The sequence below is a fragment of the Setaria italica genome, chromosome IV (assembly GCF_000263155.2).
Source record: "Setaria italica strain Yugu1 chromosome IV, Setaria_italica_v2.0, whole genome shotgun sequence".
NCBI classification, from domain to species: domain Eukaryota; kingdom Viridiplantae; phylum Streptophyta; class Magnoliopsida; order Poales; family Poaceae; genus Setaria; species Setaria italica.
Genome location: NC_028453.1, coordinates 33,029,509 through 33,044,935, shown reverse-complemented (window position 1 = coordinate 33,044,935; position 15,427 = coordinate 33,029,509). Strand labels below are relative to the sequence as shown.

At 44.3% G+C, this 15,427-nt stretch overlaps 1 protein-coding gene across 1 annotated transcript; it reads left to right on the top strand.

The window, feature by feature from the left end:
* Nucleotides 1-9,514: 9,514 nt before the first annotated feature.
* On the top strand, nucleotides 9,515-14,802 carry LOC101765012 (AT-rich interactive domain-containing protein 6). Its single transcript, XM_004965805.2, has 13 exons — nucleotides 9,515-10,284; nucleotides 10,374-10,413; nucleotides 11,396-11,448; nucleotides 11,602-11,647; nucleotides 12,190-12,282; nucleotides 12,488-12,610; nucleotides 12,688-12,736; nucleotides 12,808-12,880; nucleotides 13,150-13,216; nucleotides 13,482-13,532; nucleotides 13,658-13,750; nucleotides 13,840-13,970; nucleotides 14,356-14,802. The coding sequence occupies exons 1-12, from the start codon at nucleotides 9,677-9,679 to the stop codon at nucleotides 13,939-13,941; spliced, it is 1,398 nt and encodes a 465-aa protein (XP_004965862.1). The 5' UTR covers nucleotides 9,515-9,676; the 3' UTR covers nucleotides 13,942-13,970; nucleotides 14,356-14,802.
* The last annotated feature ends 625 nt before the right edge of the window (nucleotides 14,803-15,427 follow it).

Here is a 15,427-nt window from a genome sequence, read left to right as displayed (position 1 = left end):
GACTATCTCGGGAAGTATGTATTCCGTACATCAGTACATGTAAAATCAGACCACAGAACTAAGGGCCAGTTTGGTGGAGCTCCTCCTGGCTCCGGCTCCTTCTGACGGGCTACTATTCATTTACTATAGCATGGAGCTTCTTTTCTCTTTCCTTCTTGTAACATCCGTGGAAATCACCAACTAAAATCACCCGTTAAAAATCGCTTTCAAAATCTTTTTACCACTGAGCTCCCGGATATCGAAAACTTTCCCGGCGATTTCGCCGTCCCGGCACCTAAGCCGACAGCCATCATCTTTACCCGTGCCCGTAAATCTTGCCGCGTGCCGTCATCAGACTGCCACGCGCGTGCTCCGACCGCATGCCGCAATCGCCGCCGGTTCCCCCTCTTTCTTTCTCTGTTTCCTCCCTCTTTCTTTCTTTTTCCTCTCCCTTCTCCTTTCTTTTTCTTCTTCCTCCTCCTCCTTCTCTCTCCTCCTCCCTTCTTCTTCCTGGCGCCATTTCCTTTGGACACCCCCCCACCGGCGCATTTACTCCTCCCGGCGCCCACGTCTCCCTAGCGCCACGCCGCCCGGCCGCCTCGGGCCGCGCCCCACCGCCCGGCCGACCCCGCCGACCCTGCCTCCGGCCCCGCTCCACACCGCCCGACCCCGCCGACCCTTTCCCGCGCCCCTCTTGCGCTGGCCCCACCTCAGTCCCCGCGCCACGCCGCCCGCTGCCGGCCCCTACCTCTCCTCCGGTGCCGCCTGCCGCACGCCACCGTTGCCGTGCCGCCTGTTGGAGGTATGCCCTAGAGGCAATCATAGAGATGATGATATTCCATTTGTATCCATGATTTGTATATTGTGTTCATTGAATATCCATTAAAGGCTACTTGAATTGAGTTGCAATTATGTGAATTGTATGTGAAACTCTTTACTTGTATGGTTATTCTAAAGTTGTCCCTGGTCGGAGTTCATGTGAGGACACACATGAATATTAGACTAGCACATGTATTAGTTGATGACTATGTTTCACAAGTCATGGACATGGAGATGTTGAACTAATAATGTGGACACATGTGGAGACATGTGTTAGGACTGACCCAACACGAGAAGTAGTTCTCTCTTTAAACAACATATACGCTTTATCCTTAGACCTGAGATTGTCGCATGTATTCTAGATGTGGATTGACCTACTTAGGGGCTATCAAACGCTACGCCGTAACAGGGTAGTTATAAAGGTAGCTTTCGGGTTTGTCAAGAAGCATGCTATGAGACATGGTCAATCAAGATGGGATTTGCCCCTCTCTGATTGAGAGTGATATCTCTGGGCCCCTCGAGTGATCGGATCAGAAAATGCATGGCCATGCTACGTACGGTTAAGAGTTAACCTACAAAGGGATTCCGAATCACAGGATCGAGAAAGAGCGGTCGGCTTGAAGCTAGACCAAATATCGTGAGGCAAAAGGAATAGCATGTATATTATGTTGTGATGGTTCGTCTGATATGATCTTCGTATGCGTATAGGAGTTGGCACGTCTTGCTAGAGGCCGCTACCGACTATTGGGCCGAGTAGGAGTACTCGGGCCATGTCTATACGTATCCGAACCCATAGGGTCACACACTTAAGGGGCTGGAAGCCCAATTCGGATCTAATCCGAGTTGGATTAGGTTTAGGAGTACTAATGGGCCTCGGATCCAGAGGCCCATCAGGAACCCCTATAAATAGAGGGGTGGGGGCGCCCTAGGGTTACACACCTTTTGGCTGAACAGACTTGCCGCGCCTCCCACGCCCTCGCCTGTTGCAACTCGCGGATCTAGCAGTCCGGCTTGCGATGCTTCCTCCCTGCACGTGTGGATACCTTGGAGGTGTTGCGCCTGCAGCACTTGGACGAGCCATCGACGAGCCGCCGACGAGCCACGACGAGCCGACGACGAGCCGCGGCACCGGAGGCGATCTTGCTGTGCACGTGGACGAGCTGCTGAGGAGCTGCTGGACGTGATCGACTACGTACGACTACGTTGATCGACTACGTACGACTACGTGATCGTCTTCACTGCACCGACGCATATCTACATCTTCCGCACCAGTAGTGCGTCGAGTGGTAATCCCGTGATCCTTATACGGCAGTTCTTCCTGGTTATACGCGGTAGAAATTTTGATTTGCGCTAGTGTAGCCTACCTCGTATCCCAACACCGCCCTCCCCGCGACGCCCTCCTCCGGCGCCCGAGCCCCTACCGCCGGCCCGCCTGCCCGGCCCCCACCCCCACGCCGCACACCGCCGGCCGCCCCTCGCCGGCCTATAAAAAGGGCCGCTCGCCCGGCCTCCCTTGCCACTCCACCACCGCCCAGCTCGCCACCCCAACCTACACCACTCGCCAAGCGCCGCCGCCACTAGTACCTCCGCCGCCCGAGCGCCAACCGCCACCGCCTCCACCGAACCACCGCCGGCCACCCCTTCCCTAACCGAAGCTCCAAGGTATCGGGCAAAATGGAGCCCCCACGGCCTCCTCTAGCCTCTCCCGCCGCCTCCCCTCATCGCTGGCGAGCCTGGGCCGCCACCCCAGGCCGGCCGCCCCTCCCTCCCATCTCCTCTGTTCCGGTACAGAGAGAAGAGAAGAAGAAACCCCTCCTTTCCGATCTAACCCCAAGGAATCTATTATTCGTGAAACAGTCCTTCCACCACTCTCATAAACCTATTCGCGGATAAGCCCCTTCACCTCCAAAAGTATTTACAAATAGGTCCCTGGTTTATTATAAATCAGTCCTAAACCTCCGTTTAAGCCCCTAATTCATGTTTAACCCGTCATTTCATGCGCCAAACTTCCTCCAATTAATCCCAAATTTCACCACTTCATCCTCCAGAATACTTTCGCCGATCCATATCCAAATTTCCCTAAACTTTCTACCTATTTTCCGTTCACATTTTCTGTTCGGAGCTCACGGTTAAAAACTGATCTTTCTTTTATTTATTTGTGTGTCCGTTTGTGTGTGCCGTAGATCGCGGATTGCCCGAGGAGGATCCCGAGGAGGAGTTTGACTGCGAGCCCGAGCCCGAGGATCAGCAGCACGAGCCGGAACTCCTGGAAGGCTTTGAAGACGGCAAGTCCAATCTCACCCTTTGATGCATATTTAATACCTAGTTTTCAAACACAACCTATTGGCCCATTTTACAAAATGCATATTATTTCATCGCAAGACATGGTTGGATAGCCACCCCTTGATTGTTATGAACATTCCTTGTTATCATATGGTTGTCTCTAAATATGATTCGCTCTATTTGGTCGATAGCCACCGCTAGAATGCTTAGGGAATTGCTACTTAAACTTCAATCACTACTACAATGATATTTTTGGAAAATAAATGTGTGTGTGTGTGTGTGCAAGTAAGGAAAATGGCTTTCTGGGTTCAAAGGAAAAGGGATGTGTAGATAGGATGGATGGGTATTCCTTGTGTGGGATGCCAGGGTGTTGTGCTCGTACCTTGGTGGTTGAGCAATGTCGGTAGATATCCATCTTGTCGTGGTTAAGGACCAAGTTGATGTGTCATCTTGCCTAATTCAACCATCGTGCAACCACTCGACCGTTGTATGGGTAACGGCTTAGCATAAATCCCACTAGCTGAACTGTTAGTCTTCAGGGGTGCTGGTGAGCAACGGGAGCCCATGGAAAAGGAGTAAGATCTTGGTGACTTAGGTCCCGGTTGCGGTCTCGTGGATGAGCCGTGAACCTCTTGGGTGCTTCCGTGAGGGCTAGCCAGTCTTAGCTAAGGTGGGTAATGGCTTTGTTAGGACCCGCACCGGCACTAAGGTGATCGTGCTGTGGTACCCTACTTGTGGGAAAAGTGTACAACCTCTGCAGAGTTAAAACCTATCCGGGTAGCCGTGTCCACGGCATTGGACGAGTTACGGCTTGGTCACATAACTAGCACTTGGGCATGGATGTCGCGCGCGCGTGTGTGTTGGATTTTGGAAGTGTCCGGCAGTTGTGCCGTGGGCTATGGTGGACGGGGCGCCTGATAGCAATAAAAACTTGGATCCTTTGTGTAGGATCAACCCCACTTAATGTTTCGGTTACTAAAGAAAAGCTTTACGAAAATTTGTTTGAAAACGAGCCCTTGCATGTGTTGAAAAATCTAGCTTTATTGCAAATAAACCCTAGCCTATCCTTGATATATCATGTGCATGTACTTGCTTGTATCTCCCTCCGTGGATGGGGTTGGACTTGTTGAGTACGTTCGTACTCACCCTTGCTTCGTTACTACAGAGGAAGACCCGGACTTCATCGCCGAAGACCTTGAATAGAGGTTGTATCCGCACCCAACGCTGCCTGTGGTGTTGGCCTTTCCAAGATGTTGTTGCTGCCGTGTAGTCCCGAGTGCTGTCTTTTGGCAGTCACTTGGTTAGCCGCTGTTGTTTATTTACTTCTTATCGCTGCGTGGCTTTCACGCCCACTCCCTCGGAAGTTGTACGGCAACTGAATTATCTGTCGAATAAATGTGTTATCAGCCTCCTGGACTGATATTTGTATCACATTTAGTCTTTACTTATATGGGGACACTTCACTTCTCCTCCCCCTCACAATTTGTGGCTCCTCCGGCTCCTTGGGGCTACTGGAGCCCAGCCAAACTAGCCCTGACATTACTACAACACCATGCCATAGTTTGCTACTATTGAGTATTGAATATCATTGCATTGCATTAATTGAGTATTGAGTATCATTGCATTGCATTAACCTCTTTCTTGTTCCAAGATGGGCACCATTACTATGGGAGCTAGAGGGTGGTCCGTGTGGGTCAGGGACCACCCTAAAAATCTATTCCAAGCCTATTACCACCTATTCTGATGTTCCAATCCATAAAAATTTTGATGTTCCAATCCATAAAAAGAAGCATCGCTCCCTCGTCATTTTGCATCAGCATGAGTCGTTCATCCTTCAAAACCGCGAAAAGGTATAGAGATGATAATGTATATCTTTTAAACAATGTTAAGCTGGACCATCCTAACTTGAAACCATAGCTACGCCAGTATCAGTTGCCACTGTCCGCCGTTCTTCTTCGAGTCCAACTAGTCATGAGTTTTCACTTATTGACTACTCCCTCCGTACTATAAAGACTTCGTTTAGAAAATTTTAGATAGGATATTAGCAATGTTAAAAGTTCAAAGTACCCCTAATAATTCTTCTTAATCTGTTTTGGCATCCGAGCTGCCAGATGGATTACCGAGTAGAATTAATTTGGCATGCACGCTTGCAGTAATTGTCGGACATGTTAGTCTTCTTATTTAACGAGTCTGGCTCAGACATTGATGGTGGGAGTAAATGATCGATTCATATGTTATGAGGGTTGGATAAAACTATATAAACATTTTTTGTGGGATAAATTTTGGAGGTTAAACTTCTCGGACGGAGGGAGTACCAAATATCTGACTGATAAAGTTGAAGCAGCGAGACTACTGAAGTGCGCAATTTAAGAGTGATTCGACAAGGGCTGCGCTTTATTTTAGATTTTATTTTAACTATTAGGAGCATATTTTCTTTTTAAACTAAAAACTTAATCTAATTCCTCCTACTGGTCTAATAATAAAAGGAAGAGAGGTTCTCTTCCAAGGTTTCCTCTCTGGCTTATTAATCTCAGATTTTAGGGTTGCTACGGCCGGTTTTCTTCCTCCATCAACTCTGGTCAGGTAGTGAACGATATGCGTTCATCGTCTTCAAATGTGCCTTAAGGTTTGTGTGCTAAGACGTGGGCTGTTGCGGCAAAAGCTTAAGGTTTGGGACATCCAGACGAGATTATGGGTGGATTCTGCTCCAGCTCCAGCGTTCTTTGGCAGCCGAGATCACCGGCGATGTTGAAGGCAAAAGGAACATGGATGTTTTTCTTTTGTATTATGCTGTTAGTCAGGATCCTTTTCAGTGAAGTGGAGATGTCTTGTTAACATAATTCTTCATTTCTTTCCTTCCGCACTACCGTTTATACTGGAACGAGAGGGTATCTTAAATTCGTTAGAAATTGAGCAAGTAAAGAAAGAAATTTTTGGAAAAAAATCACATAGCAGGAGAAACATTTTGAGGAAATCAAAAGAAAGAAGAACAATGTGGTACTGCATTACATCGAGCCTAAAATTCAATGATTTGTTTACTCGGCGACTTGGTGATTTTTAACAGCACAATCTACGTACTGCGTTCGACCGTTCGTTCTTCCTACCACTGCCCATGTTGCCTGATCGTTCTTGCTCCTCCGTGTCATATTCCTCGGTGCTTTTGCCCTGTCCCTGGTAAGTTCGAGAAAAGGCGCAACATCTCGCGAAATGGCAGCAATAGCGTGCGTGCAATTTCTTCGTAGCTCGTACCCGATGCCCTGCGCCTGGCTTGCACGATCGCGAAGGGGGTGTTTGGGAGGAGGAGACTAAACTTTAGTCTGTCACATCAGATGTTCGGATATTAATTAGGAGGACTAAACATAAGCTAATTACAAAACTAATTGCAGAACCCTAGGCTAAATCACGAGATGAATCTATTAAACTTAATTAATTCATCATTAGTGAATGGTTACTGTAGCATCACAGTGTCAAATCATGGACTAATTAGACTTAATAGATTCGTCTCGCGATTTAGCCTAGGGGTTATGTAATTAGTTTTGTAATTAGTCTAGATTTAATAAATTAGGATCAAATATTTGATGTGACGGGGGCTAAAATTTAACCTCCTACCAAAGAAGAAAGGAGGTCAATTTTGGCTTGCACAGATACAGTAGCGACTAGCGAGATTGCAGCACTTGCACGTACATGTGACACGTGGCTTGCTAATGCTAAGAGAGTATATCGGCCATGTGCAAGTCTTTCTTTATCCAGCGATTCTCGTAGTCAAACAAACCCCAGAACCGTCTTTGCTTCACGTACACGTGCACGCAACATTGAGATTTGAGAACCAGGGAAGGATTGGACATTTTTGGTAAAGAATGCTCCTTCCTCGAGCTCCCTAGTGGTTGATTTCAAAGTAGTCCATCCGTCTCAAATTATAGATCGTTTTGAATTTTCTAGGTTTATAATTTTTATTATGTATCTAGACATAGCGTATATATAAGTGCATAGCAAAATCTATAGATTAAAAAAATTTATGAATCTAAAAAAGTCAAAACTACCTGTAATTAGGAACGGAGAGAGTAAAAACGAATAAATGTGGGAACGAATGCGCATCAGGAAAACCCTGGAATGATGCAATAATGCACAATGGCCAAAAAGAAAATTCTAGATTCTACTTGGATATGTATTTTCTCCATTAAGATTTCGTAATGCAGGTGCATTTTTTTTGTGTGTGCTGAAATCGTCAAACAACAAACTTTTGTTATAATAAAGAGCTTCTTTATAGTTACCACTGTTATTCTTTTGTCTGCCTTCTTTCAGTATTTATTGGCTCGTTCACATGCTTCTTCTTCCATTCATTTTCAAATAAAAGTAGGCCAACTAATTTACCCTAAGTATCATATATTTTTCTTAAACAATATAACACAATAACTACCTCCAAAAATACGGGGGGAGCGCTCCTAGCAGGTGGACTATTATGTGCAACCCATAGTCCACAAGCTAGCAAGCAAATAATATCTTCACACACAAGCATGTGGCTACCATGCTCCTATGTGCAACCCGTAGTCCACAAGTTAGCAAGCAAATAATGTCTTCACACACACGCATGTGACTACCATACTAGTATGTGCGACCTATCGAAAGAGCTTCTAGCAAGTGCGTGTGTTGCCGGTGATAACAGCGGTTAAAGGTCTAGTTACCCATTTATCTTTTTTTCTCATCCTGCTTCATTTGCCCTTATTCTGTTCGTTGCTCCTCTTCTTCCTCTTAATTCTTCTGGCTACCATGGGGCTTCTCCATTGCCTCATTGCCTCACAGCTAATCCTCTGCAACCGATTATCGGTGTTCAAGGGGTATCCTTAAGTGGTACATGTTCGAAGGGGGTTGCTAGATTTATAGCATGATGGTAACACAAGGCGCAAGGATTAGACATATGGTCGGACCACCAATGAGAGTATAATATCCTAAGTGTTGTATTATGGGGTGTTGTATATCGGTTCGCTATAGCCAAGAAGTGAGGGTTCGAGAGAGTTTCAGGATTGCCCCTCAGTCGCCTTGTAGAGCCCGATTTACAAGTTTGATGCAATATATCATCTAGTCAGTTTACAAGGAAGGATGATGTAACTAGTATTCAAGCAATATCTTACGGTTCACGCTGTCTTGTATCATGCCTGCACGCCTAGAATCATTGGCTAGGTCAGGCCATGCCGTTCATAACCGAACAACCTTCCCGATGGTGGGTATAACTGGGGTTCACCATTATCATTGATAAAAACACCACCTCAGTATGATACTTAACCGGTCTCCGCTACAGCCCACAACTAGCGGTGAGGTTTTGACCTCACATCAACACCGTCCACTAACCTCCCCTATTTTTTTTAAACCATGATTGACACACACCACCGAGTTATCTTCCACCGCATGCTAAAAAAGCGTGTCACACCTATTGTTTTTTTTTAACTCTAATCATTTCTTCTATAATGTAAACTTCATTGCTTCTTCTTCAACTCTAATTAGCGAGCTTTGACATTCTACCATTGCCACTAGCCACCACCATGCCTTCAATCCAAGAGGTGACGCGATGGCCTCGTCACTGGACATCAACTGAAACCACACGGGACATCAGTTTTCATTGTGTATATATGTATATATATGTGAGAGATAAACATGTAGAAAGAGAAAACAAAGTCGATATTGTCGGAAGAAATATGATAGCATGTCGGAGCCCTCCGCTACACGTATATGCTCGCTACCATAAAACCACACATCTATACATACATGAGATAACTCGCATAGTTACATGCATAGTTTATGAAACCGGACTCATCTCACTTCAACCCATCCCCATAAATTTCATTTTGTTATTTTCATAAATACCACCTAAGCAAGGAGTAGTAAAATGGTAACTAAGAGCGTGTTTGGTTTCCCGCCACGGATTGCCACGCCAAGCTGCGGCGGTGCCACAAGAAAAAGTGACCTGCTTGGTTGGTGAAACATATAAAGCGCCCACAACTTTTTACTGCTATCGCTAGTGCATTTTTGCATGATGAGTGTGCCGTCGCCAAAGCCTTGGTGTGGCTAGTAATGGCCAGCAAACAAGAAACTATATTAACTATATTCTCCAATATATAATTTCATATTGTGATGTTTAAAATCGTGTGATGAATAGGGAGGTTGAATTGATTTTAAAGAATTAGAGAGAGCACCTAGTGTTTAGGGTTGTTCCGTGGATATGCTCATTTTCTCTCTGCATTAAATCTCTATCATATCATCATCAATCATCAATGCTTACTATGTGGTTGGTAGCAGGTTATTTATTGAAAATGATATTCACGCTAGCCTAAATATATTTTAACAATAAGTCAATAAATAATAAATATTTTTTACATAAAACAGAGAAAAAGCACGGAACATGACAAAAAGGGTTAAACTGGGAGCGCCACGCTCCCCCACGTAAGCCCGGCATCAGACTTTCAGTTCAAACCATTCCCCCACTGTTCCTCCCGACCTCTCCCTCCGCCCCTTGTCTCGTCGTCTCCCCATCTCCGACTAGGGTTTGCTCATCCCGCCGCGCCCAACGCCCTCCTCGCCCCAGCCACCGCCGGGACCAGTGATGTCGCAAGAGCAAGGTGGGGAGGAGCCGCCGCCGCCGCAGCCGCAGGCGGAAGGCGAGGCGCAGCCGGCCGCGGATGTCCCCATGGGCGAGGCCGCGGCGGTGAAGGATGAGGAGGAGGAGGAACCCGCCATGGGGGAGGGCGGCGCAGACGGGGCGGCCGGCACCTTTGATTCCGTGGAGGTTTCGGTGAAGCCCGAAGCGGCGGGCGCGGAGGATGGGGACGGGGAGGAGCTGAACGGTGACGCGGCGGCGGATTCGGTTGGCGAGGCTGAGAAGTTGGAGAACGGGGATGAGCTTGTGACGGTGGGCGGCGAGAAGGAAGGCTCGCCAGAGGGAGGTGCTGCGGAGGGTGGTGACGATAAGGGCGTGGATGGTCAGAATCAGCCTGGTGAGAACCAGCTTGTGCTGGTGTCGGCTGAGGAGGACCCTGTGATGGCCAAGCTCTCAAAAAATTCCTTCATGTTCGATTACTCCACTGGCGGTGATGACTCGGGGACTGAGGAGGAGCAGGCTGCCTTCATGAAGGAGCTCGAGCGGTTCTACAGGGAGAAGATGATGGAGTTCAAGCCCCCGAAGTTTTATGGCGAAGGATTGAATTGCCTCAAGTAAGCACACACAAGATAGACTTTTTCTTGGATTATTCATTGACCTGTGACTGTGCTGAATGAATTAACCGAATCTTTACTATCATTAGATTGTGGAGACAAGTTACTGGATTGGGTGGCTATGATCAGGTACTCACCATTATTTACACCTTTCTGTCTCGTTGAAGAAAACACAAATGAATTATTTTTTCTGGGGATGGTTGAGTTATGGTTCCATTTGCATCGCGTTCAATCATTAATATTTTTGTTCTGTTAATGAACACGCTATGTCTAGAAAATGTGTAGCAATGAGCTCTTACTAGAGTTCATGCCTAAGTAATTTCTTCACCCTCTGCCTTTGATTTCCTTTGTTGGTACTTAGCATATCATTCTCCTTTAACTTTGTGCCTCAAGTAGGAGTTAAAATTTTTGGCTAGCTTGCCCAATGTTGCCTACATATGTTTTATTTGACCATCAAATCGCCTTAGGATACGTACCCTACGCAGAGACTCAGGCCTACTATTATCTGATGTCACCCTTTTCTCTTCCAGAGTCATATACACAACCATCATTCTGTTTTTTTTTTGTGGAATATGCTTAACCCGTTCACCTTGTTTGTAGCATTCTGTGTCCATGTTCAAATCTTCTAGTGCCTGTTCTAAAAAACTCTCGTGTACCTGCCTATGAAACACTAGGTACTACTGTCGGACTCAGGCGGCCCGTGATACACCATTCCTCTTATTAACATGCATGGCACTATTTTTTGTTTACATATAGTGGTGAAAATCTCAACAGGTCGCAAAAACTTAACCTTTATAGGCATGAATATTTCCATTTGAGAAATCACCATTTGCACATTAAATAACTATTATGTTCCTGTTTAGTGCTTAAATATTCTCCGTGCTACCAAATGGATTGACATGATTTATTTCTTTTGTCCACCAAATTTGATATTTAATCTATTTTATTTCTTTGTGGACATAAAAATATGTATCTGTTGATTTGTGGTTGTGACTGCTTTTGGCCCTGTTTCTCTAAGAGTGGTTTGATTGTGTAATATTGTTCTGTAATTCTTTTTAAATATAACTTTTGCACTGTATGCTTGCTAACTAGTTGCATCAACACTCGACAGGTGACGTCATGCAAACTGTGGCGCCAAGTGGGGGAGTCATTCAAACCTCCAAAGTACGAATTTGATAGTCTGCAATCATTCCCTTCATGGTTTCTCAACTGATGGTTCTCAGCTGTCATTTTACGATGACAGAAATTGGGACATAGTTGACATAAACTCTTCTTTCTGCTATATCTTCCATGATTTGACCGGCATGTTTTGTGCAGGACGTGCACAACTGTTTCATGGACCTTCCGTAACTTCTATGAGAAGGTAATTCTACATTTCCCAGTTCGTAGGATTACCTGGTCCGCCTTAATTGCTCTCTAGTTTCAGGACTCTCTTAGCACTTAGTGTTGCCATGTTTGGTAACTGCCATTACAGTTGTTTGAACAGAAAACCTTTCATTTAAGCACATTCTACATGATCATGGCAATGAGTCTTGTGGACTCTTGCCATCTGACAATATGCTCTGTTTGTTGGAAGTTTTTCCAAGCTGTCAACATAGGATTATGCATATCAAATTTAATATACTCTATTGGCACAGAGCATATCAAGTTTTAGGTTACATTGTGGATTTCCTTTTCTTTTTTGTGAAAAACATTGTGGATTTCTATTGTAGTGGTAGGATTTTTGTATACATATTCTGTTAGTTTATCCACCTAGGTTTTCCTGAGAACTTCAGAAGAACTGTTCCCCACAGGGATGCAAAGTGTAGTTCTGGGTTTGTCAAGAGTGGTTGAATTCTTTAGTGTGCACTGATTCCCCCCTGTTTCCTACTGCTGTCTTCAATTTTCTCCCTCGCTCTCATGCAGGCACTCCTTGAATATGAGAAACACAAAATTGAAACAGGACAGTTCCAAGTAGCTTCATCTACTTTAGCAGATCGAATTGGTTCTGAGAGCCAGGTACAGTTTTTATTTGGGTTAGCATATGTTGTTTTTATATGGAACTCAAATAGAATTAGTCCTTTTTTTAGATAATTTAACACAAACTAGTTTCACATGCAATGGGATTCATTTTATATCTAAGATCCATGATGATTCCATGAGCTAATATGCTGCTTTTGAGATGTGGAAGGAGCCTAAAAGTTGATGTTATATGTTTCCCCAGGTGGGTGGAAGCCATGTATCTGGCTCTGGAAGAGCCAGAAGAGAATCAGCAACTCGTGCTATGCAAGGCTGGCATTCCCAGCGTCTACTGGGAAATGGTGAAATTGCTGATCCTATAATTAAGGTATTGGTTGCTCTCAAGTCAAGGATCACAAGCAATCTTTATTTTGTTGTATAATAACCCTTTTTTATTTTCCCCAGGATAAAGGCACTATTGTCTTGAAGAAGGATAAGACTCCTAAAAGCAGTGGTACTTTCCTGCATTATCTTTTGTTAGACTTGCATTAATGCCATTATTTACTAATAGTTGGATTTGCGTAGGTTCTGCCAAGAGGAAAAGGATGCCATCCTTGGAAGATGACAGGGTGATGCCATATAAATCCGATAAGCTACAGTAAATCCCTTGTGGACTTCTGTATATAATCTTCACGCAAACCTTGTGTTCATTTTCCTTGCTGTTACTGTCAAAAGATCAGTAAGAATTGCAACATTGCATCATAGCATAGGCTACATTCTGTTCTTTTGCATGGCAAATAATAGCCCTATGGAGCATAATACCCATTTAAGTAATTATTCAGACTTGGCATTGCATAAGAACAAAGTCACCGTTTCTTTTTGCTCCTTGGACTTTAATTGATTGGATGAATTATTGCTATCTGGCAGAAATGACTCAATGGTTATTGACATGGGCCCTCCTGCTGATTGGGTGAAGATAAACGTCAGGAGAACTGTGAGTATCTTTATCTTTATTTTCTCTGTAGTTAAATATTATGGCTCTATGTTGTTTGTTATGCTTTTGCCTGTGATTCCGAAAAGGACATTTTGAAGCACTAAAAATTATGCTACTTGAACTGCTGATTCTTTTTGAAATGTATAAATACCAGGTCTTGTGGTTATTATAGGAATCTTAAAAAATACCATGTGTCAGCCAGAATTAAGTGAAACTGTGATCACTTGTGGGCATTTTGTGAAAAAGATTTTCTGTTTTCTTGCAGAAAGATTGCTATGAAGTCTATGCATTGGTTCCTGGCCTTCTGCGTGAAGAGGTAAGTAAATGCAAATCTTTTTAACTGGTTGGTTATTGCCCCTTAATCATGATTTTCTCATATGTGCTGCCAAAAGTTGCAATGCTGAGGCTGCTTATAGAGTGCTGATGCATATTTGGATGCAGGTGCATGTTCAGTCGGATCCTGCTGGTCGTTTGATAGTTACTGGAGAACCTGAGCAACTAGATAACCCATGGGGTGTCACTCCATTCAAGAAGGTCTGTTAACTGTTTGAATTGTATACTGATAGTTAGTTTTTGGTATAAGGATATACTCATTGGTACTGAAAATGGCACATCCATTGCAGGTCATTAGTTTGCCTTCCCGCATTGATCCTCACCAAACCTCTGCAGTTGTCACTCTCCATGGGCAGCTATTTGTGCGTGCACCATTTGAGCAATCAAAATAACGATGCCACATGAAGCACAATAATACAAAGTATGCCCCCCATTTTCCCCCTATGATACACTACTAATTCTATGTCGTTTCACTCTGAAGCCGTCATCTATTAAGAATGAAAACTAATGGAGAGATGCACTGTTGATGATTTTGTTAAAATTAAAATCCGCATATGGATGGTTGTGCCGGTGCTTTAAAAGTGTCCACTGTTGTTTGTTCATGAGTCATGAAAAGGAAAACTATTTGCGGCGGATTTATGTTCTGAATTGTTGTTTGTATTGAGTGCAAGAGTTATGTTGTTTTCTTCAGTCAGGCTCCAATTAAACTAATACCATCACTTGATTTCACACTGTCTAACTAGCTGTGGACTCAGCACTTAGTTTCCTAATTAGCACACGCCTCACTAACTTTGTCTCTACTGCAGGTTTGCCTTATGGGTGAGATTATGTGGTTGTGACATGAGCTTAGAAGTTCTCACCCTGCTCTTCATCGAAAACTAGTTCCTTGCTGATTCTAATGCTTCAGACTCCTTCCTTGCTAATCTCTCATGTATCAATTAAGTTAAACTCATTAGTTGACATAGTTCTGCCTGTATTGGGTTGTCTCCATTGGCTGTGATTTGTAGCTAAAGCTAAGTTACTAAAAAGCCTTTTAGTTTAGAATGTTAATATCCTGATGCTCAATATGTTCATGGTTTCTTTCAATTTAACCCGCATAAAGTGTACTGTTTGTAGCAATGTAGCCCCAGTATTTGAGTTCTCAGAACATGTAGACAGGTTACTGGTAGATTCATTGTATGTAACTGTTGCCAGATGCATTGGTATTCAACATGTATGGTCAAACAATCTAAACTTTCTGTCCGCCTTTGAAACCTGCTTCTCTATGATGTGCCTCAGTATTATCCGAAAAACAGGTAGCACCAGGGAAGACTGCGTTGAGGACCATGGTTGTTGGTTTGTGTTGCTTCCAGGACAATGTTTTTCACAGATTCAAGATTCTGTAAGAAAAGATTGTAACATTTTCTTGTTCTGATGGGCCATAACTTGTGCTTTGATGCTTGCAGCTGCAGAGGATTACCTTGTCCTATTATTGTTTGCTGAAATTTTCAACTCTGTTCTGCAGGAGTACGTGTGACTTGTTCATATCATTTAGATCAAAATTTAATGTACTTAGTATAAAGTCGTAAAACAATGAGCTGTTGCTCCCACATTTTGTGAATGCATAACATGAGAATATCTCGAATTGAAAACAAGCTAGCCATTGTAGCATCAAGCATAAGCTACGTCTATTATTCATACATGATACGCCGACGCATCTGACACACACGAGAAGACATCATGATTGGAAAATGCATTGTTTCCTGGTGCAATATTGAGGGCTGTTTTACCGTGCGACGTTAACCGTCATCCTCAAGGCTTCTCTTTTGGTATGCGGTGGCTACCACGCCCGCGTTCGGCTAGTCCATGATTCAGGTGTCTACTAAAAGGGTGCGCGTT

What these genes read in the sequence shown, in the direction of transcription:
- LOC101765012 (XM_004965805.2), top strand. Translation starts at nt 9,677, where the DNA reads ATGTCGCAAGAGCAAGGTGGGGAGGAGCCGCCGCCGCCGCAGCCGCAG. An exon ending in GAAGGATTGAATTGCCTCAA is followed by an intron (nt 10,285 to 10,373) that starts GTAAGCACACAC and finishes TACTATCATTAG; the next exon opens with ATTGTGGAGACAAGTTACTG. An exon ending in GAATTGGTTCTGAGAGCCAG is followed by an intron (nt 12,283 to 12,487) that starts GTACAGTTTTTA and finishes ATGTTTCCCCAG; the next exon opens with GTGGGTGGAAGCCATGTATC.